Genomic DNA, 20,085 nt, shown 5'->3' on the forward strand with positions numbered 1-20,085 from the left:
GATAAGGATGCCCATAAAATTCATGATGAATGAGATTGTTCCACAGTAAGCACACAGTATGGACCCTCGAAACTTTACAGAGACATTAGTATAGTTGAAGAAACCACCAATATTCTGAGGCTGGATGTAGACAGTATACAAGTAACTAACAATGCCAGGTCATTTCAGGGGTTGTCCAGTGTTGGTACCACTCCACTACCCTGCTGTCCAAGTCACTGCCGGTAGCCACCACACAGTGGTGCTACTCAACAATGGACAGGTCTATACATTTGGAAACCACCAGGTAGGTTATCATAGCTGGAGTCTTCATAGATTCAAATGTTGAACTAATACATTAAACCAGTATCGGTTTTATGTGTACATTAGAGATTAGAAATATTCATTCTTTGTAGAAACATGCTTTGGGTCGATCTGGACCTGATGAGGCTGGAGCCATCTCAAAGAAAGCATTGTGGTACGCCATACCAGGCCCCATGCCAAGCATAGGTGAATGTTACATGCATGTTTGTAATTGTACATACAGTTATATTATATCAGTAAAACTGTTTTAACCTTCTTTTATCTGTGCCACCATTTGATGCACTTCACATTTTCATGAGACATTAATTCTGCAGCCCCCCCCCCCCCTTCCATAAAACCAAATGGAACAACAGACAATTATTTGGATTACATCCTTTTACTGATCTGAATGTGTATTGGGGAAAAAAGGTTAATATAGTGTTATCTGTATTTTGTTCATTTTAAAATGCTTCAAATAGTAGCAACAGCAAAATGAGGCCCTGCATCAAATAATGGCAACTGGAGGAAAAGGGTATAAAACTTACAGGGGAATAAAGTCAAACAATGTAGTACGAGTATGGTAGTTTGAATTGATGCATTACATCTCACACTTAGAGAATGAATTCATTTCATTTGATTACTGTTTGATAGGAGCCCGCTATGGCAGAAGGGCCACTTGGATTGGAGCCAGTGGCGATCAGACATTCCTCCGCATTGATGAGTCCCTCATTAACGCACACATCCTAGCAGCCTCCAAAGTGTTTGCCAACCAGAAAAGTATAGGTAATGGTGTTAGGAGGAAATGTTTGAAGTGTATTTCTTATTAAATGGTACATTTAAATTGATACATGACCCAATGATTGACTGATTTCTCTGCATTTTATGAGTATTGCTATTCACAGGCCTGATTCCTATTGGGGAGGAGAACTCTGCTCTTATGAAATGTTTAATGATAAGCAAGGTCGATGGAAGCTGTCGAAGGTAAACTTTTCAGTTCAGATTGATGATTTGTCGGAATATGAATTCATGTACTAGAAACTGATATTGTTGTATTTCTTTTGTTTTCTACTCCGTCATTCATACATGTACGTTGGCAAGTTTTATTTGAATTTTTAACTACATGTAGTCACAAAATATGACCCCTTTTCAGTCTTGGGGGAGCAGAACAAGATGATCTGTCTAAGCATGCTGTGTGTTTGGATCCTGTGTATGATGTTTTATGGAGGTAAGAAAACAGACATGATACGTGTTTACATTGGATTGGTGAAAATAGCATCTAGGAAAACTTACATGTAAGATTATTGCTTATTGATCTATGTATTCACTCCTTTGTATGTGTAACACAGATTCAGGGTTTTTTGTGCTTCCTGTTTTAGCTACCTTCCTGGCAGCCACGAAGTGACATGTTACAATTGCCTGGCCTCAGAGGCTAGGTCTTTGACCCCATGTGACCTTTTTAAACCAGAATTAGCGGTGCCTGTCCGAATTGGATGTAACACAACACGGTCTCACTGTGCTCTGCATATGTTAGGTAATATAAACAGAACTTCTTAATCTCTGTTAATGGAAACAAAAGAGATTGCTGATGATATAACTTTCCAACATCCATAACAGTGATGAAAGCTTCTTTATTTATGTATTTTTACAGACTTTCTCCATATTTTGTCAGTTTTGTAATGAATGAAGTTTTTTTTTCCTGACTCTCAGGGTGTTTGGATGTTTTAACAATGGCCCAACAAGCCAACCTGACTGTTGTGGAAGAAACCAAGGAAAAGCAGACAACCTCCAAAATTTACACCAAAGATGATTTTACTGTCGTCAACAGATTTGAAAGTGAGTGTAATATGTGAATTGTACATTAAAGTACATGTATATTTCATTAAAAATCTAGCTGTTTCGCTATTATTGTGATATTTTTCATTTCTTCTAAATTTTCACTGATTTAGAAATGCATTCATTTGTTCTTTGTGGGAAGTGATAATGACTTTGTTATAACTGTAATTTCACTGTTTACATGTTCAAAAGTACTTTTACATGATTACACCAGCCAGCTAGAAGGGCATGGCAAAATACCAGCTTCATTCGTGACTACTTTTATTCACAAAAGCATTTGTGTCAAGTAGCATACAGTGTATAATATGTATTTGCAGTTGAGCCTACATATACCTTTTATGCTTTAACATTATGACTGGTTTATGCTTTAAAGGGACTGATTCACGATTTTATCCAAAATTTTGTTTTTCACTTTTAATGATCAAAATCTACTGTCTAATGTGTTTGAAAGATTTCATATGAAAATTAAGGTGATATATCATCACAGAAGCTCATTTTAGAGAGTTTATTGTTTGGTTTGTAAACAAAGATTGCAGTATGCTATTGCTTACGAAAATTTCAAAAGAAATTGATATCGTTCTAAGTATTATTATATCTTTCACATTTCAAGCATTTTTGGGGCGAAATGTGTCATCTTAAAGTTAAAATTTGTGACTATGCAAAATTAAGATGCATTATATTACAAAATCAATAGTTCATTTGCTTGTTTGTTTTCATAAAAAGACTCGAGTCTTTGTTTACATAACACATATTTAAGGCTAAAATATTACTTTTATTCTTGCATTCAGAAGGTCAAAATTTTGGCTGTCAACATTAAATGAGCTATATTTCTAATGTTTAATATCAAAAATGAAAAATATTTTTATAAAAAATCGTGAACCAGTCCCTTTAACATTATGACTGGTTTTATGGGGACCAATATTCATAAGAGAGTGGTACTTATGAATCTTGCAAATATTTCTCACATTTCAAATGAAAAGGTTGGTTTACAATATTTCTAAGGATTGCAAGTACATGCAGGTGCCTTAATTGGGAGAGATATATCAACATTTTGATACCATATACCAGATGATAATTGCTTTGGGAATATTTGATCGATTTTTAGGGAAAAGAAGTTTGTTATGTTGGAGCTTTATTTTTGAGCCAATTTGACTTCATTCACCCTAAAAGCCAACATTCTTTTTGTGTCAGACGCACTCAATACAAGGTACCTGTACGAAAGCCCTGATGATTGAAAATATGTGAGGATGTCACCGAATTTTCAATGTTGAATTTCAGGTCATGGAGGAGGCTGGGGATACTCTGGTCACTCTATTGAAGCTGTCCGGTTCATGTCAGACACGGACATTCTGTTGGGAGGATTGGGGCTGTTTGGTGGAAGGGGAGAGTACTACGGCCGGATCAAGGTGTGTGACGAAAGAAATATAAACGTTGGAGGGATTATACTAAGTATTGTAACCACTTAACAGTCCTTTCTGGGTTGTACTATTGAAAGCTTTTAATCCATGTACACGTTCCTCGAGATTCGAGTGAGGTACAATGTAACTGTTGCATGGAAATTTTTGACAGCTCTTTGACTTGGGTCCTGATGGAGGAGACAATGAGGGGGATGGAGAGTTGATTGGAGAAACAGATGAAATGGCATTTGAATGTGGAGCCAGGTCTGTAGTAGATGTGTGCTGAAAATTCTTAAGAATATTACCTGTAAGCTGTGAAGTCTTCAGAAACACTCGCTCTTGAGATCTTTCATTTCTATGATTTGACAATTGACTGTTTTACAGAGAGAAGCATGCCATGCTGTTTGATGAACCGATCCCAATCCATGCTAGCTCCTGGTATGTGGCCTGGGCCAGAATCTCAGGCCCCAGCTCAGACTGTGGGTCAACGGGGCAGTCTGTGGTCACCACTGAAGACCAGTAAGCAGTAGTAGTTTATTGATGTTTATGTGAAGTTGTAAGTGATGTCTAATACATCAACATACATGTTCAATGACATGTAGATTTTATATTTCATGGATGCTGTGGAGTTCTTAGAATTATAAGAAATATCTGTCTGATTATACAGTCATGTATTTTCTTTTTTCAGAGTAATCTTCAAATTCAAAAGCTCAAAGAAATCAAACAATGGAACTGATGTAAATGCAGGCCAAATCCCTCAGCTTCTGTACAGGTTTGTGCATGTACTTTGCTTCCAAAAGCTACAGTGTAAATGTTATCGTTCATATTTTTAGGTCACCTGAGTAAACTCAGGTGACCTATTGCAATTGGTTGTCGTCCATCGTTGTGTGACGTGTGTCGTCCGTCGTGCGTTAACAATTGAACATTTTTAAATTCTTCTTGATAACTATCAGTCCAATTCTTTTCATATTTGGTATGAATCATTTTTGGGACAAGGGGGACATAAATTGTAAATTTCAGGACTCCAGCACCCTTGGGGGCGGGGCTAAAACTGCCCAAGATTTGACCAATTTTCAAAATATCTTCTTATCACGAACCGCACATGTGTAAGAAAAACTAAATGCATGGTGATGTAGAGCAGGAAGGCCTCTACCAAAATTGTAAATTTCATGATTTCCGGAATAGGGGTTCTGACCCCAGGGTGGGGCCAAACTTGTTATATAGTGTTTATGTGTAAAACACTTAAATCTTCTTTAGTGTTATTGATACTAAATTGAAACTAAATAGAAAATTAGAAAGAACAGGTAGTCCTTTACCAACTTCGTGAAAACTATCATTCCAATTCTTTTCGTATTTGGTATGGAACATCTTTGGAACAAGGGGGACAATAATTGTAAATTTCAGGATTCCTGCACCCTTGGGGGCGGGGCAAAAACTGCCCAAAATTGACCAATTGTTAAAAATCTTCTTCTCAAGAACCGCACACGTGTAAGAAAAACTAAATGCATGGTGATGTAGAGCAGGAAGGCCTTTACCAAAATTATTCCTTGCATAGGGGTTCTGACCTCAGGGCGGGGTCAAACTTGTTATATAGTGTTTATGCATAAAACACTTAGATAACTTCTTCTTTAGTGCTATTGATACTAGATTGAAACTAAATGGATGGATATTAAGAAAGAACAGGTAGTCCTTTACCAAAATTGTAAATTTGATGATCCTAGGGGTAGGGGTTGTGGTATCAAGAGTGGGACCAAAATGGTCAGTTATTATATGTGTGAACAGTAGACATGTTTAACTTCGTGATAATGGGGGCCTCCATGGCCGAGTGGTTAGAGTATAGCGCTCAAAATCACACATCCTCTCATCTCTGGTCAACACGAGTTCGAATCCCGCTCGCGCTGGTATGTGAGTAAGTTTCCCAGTTCACTCGTGGAAGGTTGGTGGTCTCTTCCCATTGTATCTGGGTTCTCTCTTCCACCAATTAAAACTGGGCATCACCAGATAACTGAAAAATTGTTGAGTGTGGCGGAAAACATCAATCAATCAATCAATCTTTGTGATAACTATCATTCCAATTCTTTTCAAATTTGGTATGAAGCATCTTTGGAACAAGGGGGACATAAATTGTAAATTTCAGGATTCCTGCACCCTGGGCCTTGGGGGGGGGGGGGCAAAAACTGTCCAAAATTGACCAATTTTTCAAAAATCTTCTCAAGAACTGCACGTTTAAGAAAAACTAAATGCATTAAGATGTAAAATGGGAAGGCTTCTACCAAAATTGTACAAAAAATGGGGAATTTCACAACCCATGGTTTTGACTAGGATGGGTCCAAATTAGTCATATCTGTTAATGTTTTAATGTTAATGCACCTATTATATTATGTAAAGCCTTTCAACAGTGTATGCACTTATGATGGCATTGAAGTTTTAAGAACACATCTTGTTTTATACTTTTGCTGAATGTTAAAATTTAGCTTAGATACAGGTGACTCACGATGGCTTGAACTTCGATCTCTCGAAGTTCTCGGTCTCTTGAAGTGAAATCATGGTCCCAATTTTTTTCTCTATATAACAAAGCAAATTTACTATCGATCTCTCGAACATTCGATCTCTCGAAGTGAAGTTGAGTCCCATAAAACACATTTCATTGTTTTTCACTCTCGATCTCTCGAAGTGGTGGTAGCGTATACCTACCGTTACACAAGCGTTTAATAATTTCTGCTTGGACCTGACCTGGATTTTGTTGAATGCTGGAGAAATAATTGGGTGTTTACATAGTTGAAACATCCCCTGTGCTTCTTTGTGGAGGTGACACACTTGAGTATATAATTGGCTAATTGGTCAGTTTACACCTTGCACTGGGGTTTTGTGTTGTGATGATTAAAATTATATATAATCCAACTAGGAATAAAATCTATAATTTGTTTTGACATAACAATGAGAGAGTAAGTTTTATACATGCTTTAGAGATCTACAGACTGTTAAATTTCTCGAGTTTGTTCTTTGTGTAAAGTTACTCTAAAACATCGTTTTACTCATTCGTTAGAATTTTTGCTTTGGGTAAAGTGACTTAACATTATGCTCTGTTTAGTTTGCGATAGTAAAGCGTCATCGGAACTTGGTTTTGTATGCCTATCAAAGCATGAGTAAAGAACAAATAAATACATAAACTTTGAAATGTTTTTATTAATGCAAAATGAGGTTTTTTATTTTGATATCAAATTAACTACCTGGCTAATATGAAGAAAAACATGTCAAAACGATATCAAAAGATCTTGGTAAACATTCCGGTTACTGTAAAATCTTAACCATACCGGCGGACCTTCAATTTCCGAATTTCGAACTCTCAAACTCAGGGCCGTAAGTAGGGTTCTAAATCAGGGGAGGCAGGGGATTGGGGGCCGCCGATTGACTTTACGACTGAAAATGACACTTTTTAAATCCCAATTTATCATGTTTGTGTTTCATTTGTACTATGTAAAGAATCGTAATATGGTGTCAAAGACAAAGGTGCTTGTCTTCATTTTAAACATATATCCTATAATATAACATTTATATAATTTTATTTTCTTTTTTGCCAAAAAATCAGACGAGGCAGTTGCCTCGTCTGCCTCATCGGCAGTTACGGCCCTGAAACTCTCGATTTCTCTAAGTTTTATCAAGGTCCCTTGAACTTCGAGTTATCGAGAGTCGCCTGTATTCAGAACAGGAAATTTTTTTTTAGATTTCATAGCACTTTGGAGTAGTGATAATTTTTCACTAGTACTCAGGTGACCGATAAGGCCTCTGGGCCTCTTGTCTAGGTTAGCATATCGTTTTCAGATCCTCCAAAATACATATACCATTACTGATATCCTTTGTAGATTACCATCAAGAGACAGCCCTGGAACACCAAGAAAAGTGGATCACTCAGAAGCGGCCCATATCCTAAGCTCCGATTTCTCATGTTCTGTATTACCAGTGAGTACACACTCTTTTTCTACATATACACTTCTTAAATTTTTATATGGCAAAGAATTGATGATCAAACTTGTCAATACATTAATTTGTGAGAACATTTTATTGTGTGAATTTGCAAGTTGCCTCGACATTAAAGTACTGGAAAGGTTCTTGTAATTAATTTTCTTATAATTACATACACAATAATGAATATATTGATCCTTTGCTAAAATTATATCTTGTTGTAAAATCCAACAAGGTAGGAATGCAAAGCATAAGTGATTAATGGCATTTGCTTGATTGATTGATTGAATATTGTTTAACGTCCCTGTCGAAAATATTTCACTCTTATGGATATGCCGGTGAAGGGTTGCAAAATTTAGGCTTATGGCCATTGAGTAGGGAGGGATCTTTATCGTGCCACACCTGCTGTGACACAGGACCTCGGTTTTTGTGGTCTCATCCGAAGGACCACCCCATTTAGTCGCCTCTTACAACAAGCAAGGAGGTACTGAGGACCTATTCTAACCCGGATCCCCACGAACAGATAAATTGATGAAATTTTTTATTCCATTTTCATTCTACAACGGAATTTTCATCTTGCTGTTATATGATACCCTAAATCCCTATTTTATGACTGTAGGATAGTTTTGAGGCCCTCCAGAGACTGTTAGAATGGAGTTGGACATCTTTTAACACTGCAGTATTGGAGACAGATGGATTAAAGGGAGATAACCTCAGTGCAGCATTGGCAGATATCCAAAGACTTGTGTACATCACAAGGGCGTGTCTTAGGCTTATCAAAACCTATGTGACTCAGATTTATCCAAATGGCGGTAAAGAAACATTTTCAGGATGAAATTTAATTTTTTAACGAAAATTTAGCATGATTATGGTGTATTTGGAAAATACCACAGAGGATTAAATGTACATATACATCAGAACCAAAAAAATTTAATATAAAGAAATTTATACATTAGTACATTTACTATCAGATCTGTTTAATGAGACATGCTGTGGTTGACAAGTATTTTGTCTGATAAGACAGAATGTCAGATAGCAAAAGAGCATAAAAAAATCAAGATTGAAATATATTGCTAAATAAACAGGTTTTAGATTAAACTGTTTTAACTGTATGGTAAAAGCATGTTTATGAATGCTAGCATACAGTGTACATATTAATTATTCATTGTAGCAATGGAAGACAGGATTTATGTCAGTGGTATGTTCTCTATGTGATCTAGTTTTAGTTTATGAAATAAATATCATTTTAATCTTGCAGCATCAAGTCAAAAATCTGTAACAGAAACTATGAAGCTAGCTGAGTGTATCGGGAACACCCAGGACCTGCTGAAGACCATTCTAGCTGATGAGGTCAAGGCTGCATCCAAGGTCAAAATGTTCCTAACGGAACCAGGCAAAAGGGAGGAGTTCCTGCCCTTGAAAGAGGAGATCCTGAAGGAATGTCATCAGACATTTTGTGCTTGTTTCCATGCCTTCTTCCCAACAGGAAATCTCAAGTGGCATTGTTTGTGTGACCTTCTGATACAGTTAGAACCCGTGAGTGACATTGTGTGACCTTCTGATTCAGTTAGAACATTTAAGTGTGGTCAGATTGGAGAATTCTGTTATTTATTAAGGAGTGTGGATTTTAGATTTTTTTTTACATTTTAATATATTTCAATTCCCTAGTTCCATGTATCTCATACAGTTGAACTTCCTGTAATGTGTTTCGCACTACAATGAAATGATAGGAAAACAGTTTGGCATCCCTAATTAGAATACACCTGACAGATACTAGTTAGTAAAAATAGACAATAAATACCTGTCAGATAATAGCTAGTAAAAATAGACAATAAAAAATACCTGTCAGATACTAGCTAGTAAAAATAGACAATAAATACCTGACAGATACTAGCTAGTAAAAATAGACAATAAATACCTGACAGATACTAGTTAGTAAAAATAGACAATAAATACCTGTCAGATACTAGTTAGTAAAAATAGACAATAAATACCTGACAGATACTAGTTAGTAAAAATAGAACAATAAATACCTGGCAGATACTAGGTAGTAAAAACAAACAATAGATGTATAATGGGCCCTAAATTGAACTTTTGAGAGATTGAGGATTTTAAGAAATTGGGAGTTTGAGAAATCTGGATTGAACATTTGAAAGATGGTTTTAAGAAATTGGGAGTTGAGAAATCTGGAATAGATTGCTTCATTCAATAGGAAAACAAAATTGAGTCCTAAACATGATGTCCAAGAGATTATAAAACTTTGAAAGATTAGAAGTTTGAGTCATTAAGGGTCATCTATATGTTTGAATGCAATGCACAAATGATTTAAATTTTTTCAGGACATGGTAAATGTATCGGGCTACAGTCGTCTGCTAGCAGCTGTGATGGAAGCCATGTGTCACCCCACCATTAAACTGACCGGCATCCTGCCCATCAATTGTCAACCGGCGACGGAGGAGATTCTCAGACGTCAGTCGGACATCATGGACGACAACACCAACAGTGTTGCGAGAATGGGAGAGGTTCATCGATTCCCCGTACTAGTCAGCCACATGACATCAAGAGTGGAGGTAATGTAGGGGTGGATCTTGGAGTTTTTCCTTGTGTTTTTCTATTACTCTGTCTGTTCCTCTAACTCTATAATAGTAGTTTAGTGAGTATCTATAAAGTGTTTTATATATATCAGTGTATATACGTAATTTATAAAGTGTTATATATATCAGTGTATATACGTAATTTATCTTGGCTTGAAAGACGTAAATCAACAATGTATAATGCATCAATTAAAGACAGACAACGTGTATATGATTTCCTTCAGTGTATGACTGTGACATGTATATATTTATGTTGAATGACTTTCCCATATGTAGAAAATATTGTATATATATGTATGTATGTTACTAATACCAAATATTAAACACTAAATATGTTAGATATTTGATTTAATGTCCCTCTGAGAATTTTTAACTCATATTGAGATGTCACAAGCTATGGGATAAGTAACCCAAATTTAGACCTCTGCATGGCACTTGGGGCCAGTGAGGATTCTTTATCGTACCAATGCTTGACATGACATGGGACCTTGGTTTTTTTAAAAGGTCTTTGTAATTGATATACATGCAGAGTTTTAAGCAGAAATAAATTACTGTAGATCATTTTTGTTTCGCGAGACCTTATTTTCACATGTATACAATGATGTATTTACCTAGGAGACATAATTTTCATGAATCATTATTTTTTTTTTTTTGAAGTCTTCTATGTGTAAGAGAATTTTTTGGAGATTTTCATGAATGGATATTATGCATAAATTAATATTCTCAAGTATAAAATGATTTACAGTACTTGAAATAGTAGACTTTAGAAGTAGAAAATACTTAGTGCAGTTGTAAAACTTTTAATGAATTTATAAATTGACAGCCATTTTGTAGTTTGCTACAATTTTAGTACTTTATTTAATTTGCTTTTTGTTGAACTTTGACCTGGTGTGGTTTTATTCTTGTGCAGAATTCAGATAGGATTTTGTTAGATCTTCATGAATATGTGAGTGGAGCTTCAAAGCAATTCATGTGCAATAGAAGCTTAAACATTATCTATAAATCCAGAAATGAAATAGTCTCAATGAGGATGGTTGCACAGACATTTACATTTGCCATTGTTGTGTAGAAGACAAAAGTGGATTCTGCCTTATAATATAATCCTTGCTTGTTGCTGAATACCTTTACTGAATGGATATGCTAATGTGTAAAGGATATGCCAATTGTAATGGATATATGCGTTCAATGTCAAAAGCACCCGATTTTTAAGTTTCTTGTTTTCTTTCTTTGTTTCTCAGTTGACAGCTTACCGTAATGAGGTAATTAAGAATTCAGAATGGAGTTCTTTCCCTTGGCATGCTTTTATTGTATTGCCCAATATTTCATTCCAGCCATAGCAATTTTATCATAATGCCTGTAGAAGCTATCATTCTTATTCATAATGGTGTAGTAACATAAACAGCGCATACAAAAATCACTATTTAGAGAGCTTTAAATACGCCAATATCCACACAGTTTTTGACAAATGAAACATGTGCTTGCTGCCTTTGAAGGAGTGAGACACTGCTCTCAGTAGAAATTTCCTAGTAGATTTAACCTTACTTAGTTGAGAATCTGTTTGTATTTTGACAATTTGCATTTTAATAATTCTTTCTTGTGTCTTCTTCATCTTAAAAATTAATGAAATACTAATTTAATAATGTTCTTTTTTTTTTTGGGGTGTATGGTTTAATGTGATGAATTTTGGAAAAAAGTGGTTCAGAAATCATACAAATTGGAATTTATTCTAATACTAATACACCTTGACTCTCAGCTGTGGAATTCATTTTATGAGTTCAAAGGTCATAGTCATGCCAGTATGTCTTTTATGTTTAGGCACTGGGACTTTTAACCAATCATGTGACATTCCGCGAGATTCTGGACAAGCTTCTGTCCATCGTGACACTTCCTGTCCGTCAGGCACTCAGTAAGGAGGAGTCCACCTACCCATCCATCCTGGTGGTCAACACATGTTCCTTGCTGGCCACCATCATCAGTGAACTGTCCGCTACAGCCACTGGTCTAGAGGTAAGTCCTAACACTGAGCCTCTAACAGTATGTCATTCTACTAAACAGTCAGGAAGTATGGTTTCATTCTGGTTTCATCATTGAATGCCAGGTAAAGATAACAAACAGTGATCAATCTCATAACTCCTACAGCAATACAAAATAGATAGTTGGGCAAACACGGACCCCTGGACACACCAGAGGTGTCATTAAGTGTTCTTTATTGTGTGATATGTGTGTCGATATTGATACAGAAAATACATGCATTCACAGAAATAATTATTCAGTTATTACTGTTATAGAGTGCTCATTGTTTATGTATTAAATTATAAACAATTATACCCCAAACAATGATAACTACTGGTAACAAAAATCTTCACCATTAAAGTTAGTTGCAGAAGAGGAAAACGCATGTTCTTAAGAAATGCATTATTATATTGTGATGGTGACTCTCTGCAGATGGATCATGGCACAGCCACACGCCCTCTGTTGGTGACCCCTAATAGGTTCACCCGTACCAGTCAGCACGCCATGTGGAACAGTGGAAATGGCAGTCCGGACGCCATCACTTTCTCCGTGGATAAGCCTGGTATTCTGATTGCCGGGGTCTGCGTGTATGGAGGAGATGGACAGTATAACTATGAACTAGAACTCATGGATGATGTGAGTATTTCCTTGAGGAAAATGATCACAGCTTTAGTAAAAATTATTTACGATTGATTCATGTATTTCCTGGATTTTGTTTGTTCTTGGTAGTTTGATATCTTACCAAAAGGCAGACTTTGTAGACTGTAGTATCAGGGATTTTATGTACTGCTTATGTGCTAGTCTCAGTGTTCTTGAAATTTACCAGTGCAAAGGATTTGACTGGTTAAATTTTTTTTGGACCGTTAAAGTTCACAGTACATTTCATTATTCAGACTGATGAATAAAACTCTTGAGTACTATGCTGTAACATAATGCATAATGATATGATAACTTATTAACTTGTTACATCTTGTGTCCAAACCTTTGTATTATACAACAAACTATGTTAAGAAAGACAAGCTGTGCTTCTATACCACACATGTGCTTATGTGATGTTGCTGAACTTGTTTTAATTTTTCCAAATTTAATTCTGATAACTGATCAGTTTGTTATTCATTCACAGCAGGGAGATGGCATCAACAACCCTTCTCCTTCACAGAGGTGGAATGTTATCGAGTCCGTGAAGGGCGTCTATGGCCATGAAGACTGTGTCAATGATATAGCTGAGATTAAATTTGACAGACCTATAGCAATCAAGGTACAGGTGTATATAGACTTATAGCAATCAAGGTACAGGTGTATATAGACCTATAGCAATCAAGGTACAGGTGTATATAGACCTATAGCAATCAAGGTACAGGTGTATATAGACTTATAGCAATCAAGGTACAGGTGTATATAGACTTATAGCAATCAAGGTACTGATGTAGATAATTATTTTATTCCCCATTTTTAAGAAATTTTTCTGTACTAGTATGATATCTAATCAAAAGTTTTGAGTACGATTGTGAGACAATTTTGACTGTACATTGAGCTAATTTTTTCCATAGGAAGGGGTGAAATACACAGTACGCCTGAAGAATCACGGCAGTATGCGGACCCTGAATGGTGACGGTGGGGTGGCCAAAGTCCGATGTCCAGATGGGACGAATTTCACTTTCCAGGCCAGCTCTCTCAGTACCAACGGAACCAATCACATGAGGGGCCAGATTCCACAGATCCTGTACTACAGGTTAGTCACTAGTGAGAAAAAAACAAAGCGTTCAGTAATCGGTATGGCATTTTTTCCGGATAAAGGATGAGGTTCACAAAGGGTCACCATGATTACAGATGTCTGATAATGACATAATTTTCACAGTAATTTCTACATTATTAGTCATAGCAATTTTGTTAAAGTTTCCTTCAAAATGAGCAAAAAAGTAAGATAGTATTGGAATTTTGCATAGAGCACAACCTGCGATATAACCTGCTATCCAAATTTTAACCATGCTTATTGATAAAACAATTATCTAATGATATCCTTAATACACACCACTTAGTATTTGGAGAGAGTATTTCTTTTATATATTCAAATTCCTTTTGGTATATGATAAAGTATGGCATTTTCCCATTAAAATCAAGAATGTTGCAGATTTGCATGCTATTTTTTAGCTCACCTGAGCCAAAGGCTCAAGTGAGCTTTCCTGATCAAAATTTGTCTGTTGGCGTCGGCGTCATTGGTGTCGTAAACTTTTCACATTTTCGTCTTCTTCTTAAGAACCGCTGGGCCAATTTCAACCAAACTTGCCACAAAGCATCTTTGGATGAAGGGCTATCAAGTTTGTTCAAATGAAGGGCCATGTCCCTTTCAAAGGGGAGATGATCACAAAAATGCAAAAATAGGGTGGGGTCATTTAAAAATCTTCTCAAGAACCACTAGGCCAGAAAAGCTGAAATTTAAATGAAAGCTTCCTGACATAGTGCAGATTCAAGTTTGTTCAAATCATGGCCCCCGGGGGTTGGATGGGGCCACAATAGGGGATGAAAGTTTTACATGCAAATATATAGGATAAATCTTTAAAAATCTTCTTCTCAAGAACCACTGGGCCAGAAAAGCTGATATTTACATGAAAGCTTTCTGGCATATTTCAGATTTCAGTTTGTTAAAATCATGGCCCCTAGGGGTAGGATGGGGTCACAAGGGGGGATCAAAGTTTTGTATACAAATATATTGGGAAAATCTTTAAATATGAGCCAAGGTGACTCAGGTGAGCGATGTGGCCCTTGGGTCTCTTGTTTTATAAATGAACTCCTTTGAAAAAGTAATATAGAGAGTTAATAAAACATTTAGTTTCTACTTTGTATTTATGTTTAAAATTAAGGATAATCAAGTTGTTTGCTTGAACTGAAACTAACAGGGCCATTTTATGCATAACATGAATTTACATTGTAGTTCTTTCTGTGTCATATCCACTGTACTAATGATCTAGAGTTAGAGAAATCTAAACTGTTACCTTACTGTTTTATTCTCATTTAATAATTAAACACATTCAGTGCACCACAAGAAGGCGAGAACTACCAGAACAACAAATCCTTGGCTGAGCTCCAGGCTCGTAAGAATGCCATTGATATGGTGAGCGCCATCTGTAGGGTAGCTACCGATGTCCTCAGGAGAGCACAGTTTGCAGCTGAAGGTAAGTTTAATTTGTGATTTATTTCGCAGGTAAAATTTGCATACAGCTGACACCTATGCAATGCCTTGTACTGTATATTTCAAACTTAATTTTCATTCTTAATTATCTGTTTTTTATACTCCTACAGTATATCACATTAGAAGGGTTTTACTGTATGGTATCTTGTCTTGAGGAAACAATGTAGAAGAGAGTCGTGTTGAGTCAGATATTGTGAATAGGATTGTAGAAGAGAATCGTGTTGAGTCAGATATTGTGAATAGGATTGTACAGTTAGACTCCACTTTCAGGGACAGCAGTAGAAGTCCTTGGATCAGCAAACCTCTTCAGTTCCCTGCTGCCTCTGATTCTGGCCTACATTGGACCTGTGGCATCCCAGGATCCCAGGGTGTGTGTCTCTAATTAACTTCAACGGGGAAAAAATAAAATAAATAATGTATCTAAAACGGCTATGTCTGACTTTGTTTTAGATTTATTCAACCTCTTACTGACGTTGATGAAAAGATTACGGTTATTATTTTACCACAGGGAGCTGTACAGATCCTGGGAATCATTCAGGAGATCCTTCCGGAGGTGGCTCAGCTAAACACCCTGTCCCCGGCCCCTCTCCCAGCCCCAGAGGTCCCTCCAGAGAATGGCACCACCTCCCAACACTATGCCATTGTGGAGAGTGATCACCCCTACAAACCAGCTTCGGTCTTCAACTATAAGGTTAGTGCTTAGCTATAAATAAGACTGTATTCCAGCTGTGTTGAATTTGATAAAATACAGTGTATAGTGATTTGTTTTCATAGTTCGGTTATGTAAATCCTGCATTTTAAAATTTGTTGCAGTCATCTCTATTTTATGTATGATTGTGCTGTTCTCTTTTTATGAGTGCAAAAGTCGATATCCTTCTCTGACTTGTAAAACAAACATCTGTATCCACATTTTCTGATATCTGACAGGTGATCTTCCCAGACCTGGTGAAGTGGATGGTGTTGGAGTTTGACCCCCAGTGTTGTACCGCCCAGGTAGAAGACACCCTTCAGTTGTATATCCCTACCACTGAAGGCTCAGACCTCACCCCCACTGACCCTACTCCGGAGGAGGGGCTTAACACTCAGAATTACTGGCCAATGTGGAAGAAGTTCCATGGATCCAGTAACTGGCCAAAATCTGCCATTGTGTTACCAGGTATATTTTTATATGAAAATGATGATCTTCATTGTTTGTGTTGTGTTGTGCACAGTCCATGTATAAAAAAGAGAGAATAAGAAGTGCTGAGATCCAAGGGACAACTTTTTGTTTTCAGGTCATGAGGTCATTTTCTCCTTGGAGACCGCCTCAGATTATGTGAAGGATGAAAAGTCCTGTTTCTTTGGATTCAAGTGTGTGGTAGTGGGGTATGAGTGGAATTTTACACCAGAAGAGGTTGGTTCATATTATACAACTGATCTTATGATTTAGTAACCTTGTGCATTAAACATTTATATCCATATCATATCCACATATGAACTAAGGGTTTCAATGCATCTATTTTGCAGAGCATTTTTCAAATTGAAAGAGAGTTATCATACCTTGGGGGTATGTGTGCAGCATCCTTAATCAAGAAAGACGTAGCATTACCTCCAGGTAACATTTGAGAAATAGTGGGCACTTCCTGGCAAATTGTTAAAGGATTTGTCTTGCAGTAAAAAGCCATGGTGATATTCAATAGAAGTCCATTCATTTGTACTTTATGCAGCATGAATACAAAATTAAAATAATTACAGCTGCCTTAACTAAGTTCTTAATTTAGTGAATAAAATATTTCATTGCAGTAACTGTAGAAGAGATAGATGAAGACATGGAGTATATTGAGGAAGGTTCCCATCTGGTCAGTCTTATTACTCAATAGAAAACTCAAAAATTGATGGTAGACCCAACTTTTTTTGTCTTGAGTCAGAGAATTTATACACATGTATATGTATCATGAATATATATATACACACACATGTATCTTGCACTTTTGATGTTTGATAGAAGTTAGCTTGCAATAATTGCCACGTTTTGTTACAGATATTTGGAGCTCATTCAGAACTATTGGGTAAAGGTTTCGCTCTCTCTCACCCTCCCACAATAATGCAAGCATTAGAGGGTAATCTCCCTTTCTGCTGGCAGTCCAATGAGAGGTCATTTCTGAAGGACTTTGTGGCTTGTAACCCAGGAACCAGTGGGGGTCGACTGGCCAGGTAAGATCTTTGACCAAAATGTAAGTCAGAAGGAGTCCAATTATTCCTTAATGCACCGGTTTGTTTTTCTCCCTACAGTGCTGAGTTCTTTTATACGCAGAATATTTTTCCCAATTTCCAAGCAAATGTTGCTATTTTTCCCAATTGGAAAGGCCCAGGCCCCTGAAATCAAGACCTTAAAAAAACCTTCTTAAGTATTTTAGTGCGGAAGTGTGAACTATAGAGAACAATCCCTCAAAATATTAAAGCAATATTGATTGTCGTTAAAATATTGCAGGCAATCAAAGATGACAACCAACTCGTGATTGGTAATCATGACCATTTTCTTCACAAGTATGCAGAAAATGATGTCACGTTTTTTTCATTATGACATTTTTGGAAAAACATGTTCAATAAGATAGTGTCCTTTTTGCTAGGAACGGCTCACATGTCAGAATGCCTTTTCACTCCTTTTTTTTTGGCAACTCCAAATAAAATATGGAAATACCCATGTTTCCTCATTAGTGATTCGTTAAAGTTTTGAAGATTTTTGAATTTGCAAAGAGAGTATGTCCATGTGTAATAAACTGGCTTATAACTTGACATATAGGTGATTGATTAGAGAGAAGAACATTATAAACTGGCTGATAACTTGACATATAGGTGATTGATTAGAGAGAAGAACATTATAAACTGGCTGATAACTTGACATATAGGTGATTGATTAGAGAGAAGAACATTATAAACTGGCTGATAACTTGACATATAGGTGATTGATTAGAGAGAAGAACATTATAAACTGGCTGATAACTTGACATATAGGTGATTGTTTGCAGAGAACATTTTCATTTCTAAAACTTTTTGTGAGAGGGGCCCCCAAGGTTCTGTTAACAGTTTTCCTGAGAGTAATAAGAAATACATGTAATAGTTAAAGATACCACCAACACTGATATTGTGGTTTAATCGGTTGTTGAATACTATTTTCATTGTTTTCGTGGTTGTGCCATACTACAAAGTCAAGTGCGCTCAACAAAGTGCAATTTTTGCTCATAAGACAGGAATATAGAGAAATATCAATGAACAAATCCAAAAATATGATGCCCATGAAAATTGATGAAACCACCATATTGCAAATTACATATAGGGAACAATAATTTTTACACATCATGGGAAAAACAATGACTAGAATGTTTACTGTGTTTTGATATGTCCGTCATAGACTGGTCATATTACGGAATGGCACCCTGTGTCTGTCCATCTATCAGCATGTTGTGGGGCAGATAAAAACAGAAATTATCTGACTAGTTCTTATTATGTCATTGTATGAAATATATTTAATTTAACAAGAATAAACATTTTTTGTGTATCATAGATATGAACCTACAACCTATTTCACTGCAATATCCTGTGTGTTTATAGATGGCTACAGCCGGATTCATACCTGGATCCCGCACATTGTGAGTTGATGTACAGCAAGGAGGACCTCCGCTGTGGTTGGCCGGCTCTCATCACAGTACTGACCAAGGACCAGTATGGGCAGCTAGTCCATGTACCAAATCTGAAGGTCTGTTCTAGTGGTCAAGTTCTTACCATATCTTGAATTTATCTGTATTAAATTGTCTAAAATGTTCTTTGATGTCTTATACAGTAAACTCCCTGTTCTGTGTATTGAATTTACCATCATGTAAAATTGTCCTTTTTCTGGTAGCACAGTTGTCATGGATTTTGGTTGATACTCAATATCCACTGTATCAGCACAATGAATTGAATTGTAGTACTTGTGTTGTTGCAATGGAATAATTTCATTAATTGGTAATAGGTTTCCTCCGGGTACTCTAGTTTTCTCGCACACAATTTAATTTAAACAATTATATTTTATTCACAAATAAGTGAATGGGATTGGGCAGCATAGCCTATTTCTACCCTCTCTCACACAATGACACCCCGCCCCCATCTTCGCTAGGCAAGGATGACGATACATGGAGTAGCATCACCCTTGGCTAGTGAAGATGAATGCCCCCTCTTGTGCCAATACATGTATCTATTAAAACTGACAAGAAACATTATTAGTTGTGCAACTTATTTCTTAATTGTCGTAAAATGAATAAATTTAAAACTTTATGCTAATTGATTAAAGTGATCACATGTTTCTGAATGGTAATTACCTTTATTATATATAATTACCTTTATTATAATTATATAATTACCTTTATTATATATAATTACCTTTATTATATAGCGAATAATTCCTTTAGGTGAATATTAGCATGCAATACCTTGGCCATTATTGAACACCAACTTTTTATGAAATGATACAATCCGCACTGAAAAGGTTTGAGAACAAGTTAAAAGTTATTGCACACAAAGTTGTAATCAAAGATCACAGACCAGGTATCATTTGGCAGTTTCAATATTTTGTCTATTTTAAAAATAACAATTAATTCTTGTTATATTTCAATGCCGATTTACAGTTAAGGGCCAGCAAATATTGATGCAGTTGGATGAATGTTATAAACGTGCATAACTGTTATATTGCACACTTTCATATCAGTGCCGATAATGCTTGAATTTCTAACTGGAGAAGAAAATGAATAAATTGTCAACATAAAACAATAGAAATATTGTTTAGCTATGTAATAAAGGA

General features: G+C 36.3%; 1 protein-coding gene across 1 annotated transcript in view; it reads left to right on the forward strand.

Annotated features, from left to right (window-relative positions):
- The window catches only part of LOC125678670 (E3 ubiquitin-protein ligase MYCBP2-like), a 73,879-nt gene that overhangs the window by 25,326 nt on the left and 28,468 nt on the right, over positions 1-20,085 (forward strand). The window contains 28 exon segments of the mRNA XM_056153455.1: positions 169-283; positions 393-486; positions 931-1,062; positions 1,182-1,260; positions 1,430-1,504; positions 1,656-1,810; positions 1,987-2,112; positions 3,391-3,518; positions 3,682-3,773; positions 3,894-4,028; positions 4,198-4,281; positions 7,373-7,469; positions 8,092-8,284; positions 8,731-9,008; positions 9,812-10,042; positions 11,882-12,073; positions 12,512-12,715; positions 13,203-13,337; positions 13,630-13,811; positions 15,113-15,252; positions 15,540-15,637; positions 15,778-15,960; positions 16,197-16,425; positions 16,544-16,662; positions 16,776-16,863; positions 17,052-17,107; positions 17,290-17,462; positions 18,861-19,005. Coding sequence (XP_056009430.1) covers positions 169-283; positions 393-486; positions 931-1,062; positions 1,182-1,260; positions 1,430-1,504; positions 1,656-1,810; positions 1,987-2,112; positions 3,391-3,518; positions 3,682-3,773; positions 3,894-4,028; positions 4,198-4,281; positions 7,373-7,469; positions 8,092-8,284; positions 8,731-9,008; positions 9,812-10,042; positions 11,882-12,073; positions 12,512-12,715; positions 13,203-13,337; positions 13,630-13,811; positions 15,113-15,252; positions 15,540-15,637; positions 15,778-15,960; positions 16,197-16,425; positions 16,544-16,662; positions 16,776-16,863; positions 17,052-17,107; positions 17,290-17,462; positions 18,861-19,005 — 3,958 coding nt within the window.

This window comes from Ostrea edulis, chromosome 2 (genome assembly GCF_947568905.1).
Source record: "Ostrea edulis chromosome 2, xbOstEdul1.1, whole genome shotgun sequence".
NCBI lineage: Eukaryota > Metazoa > Mollusca > Bivalvia > Ostreida > Ostreidae > Ostrea > Ostrea edulis.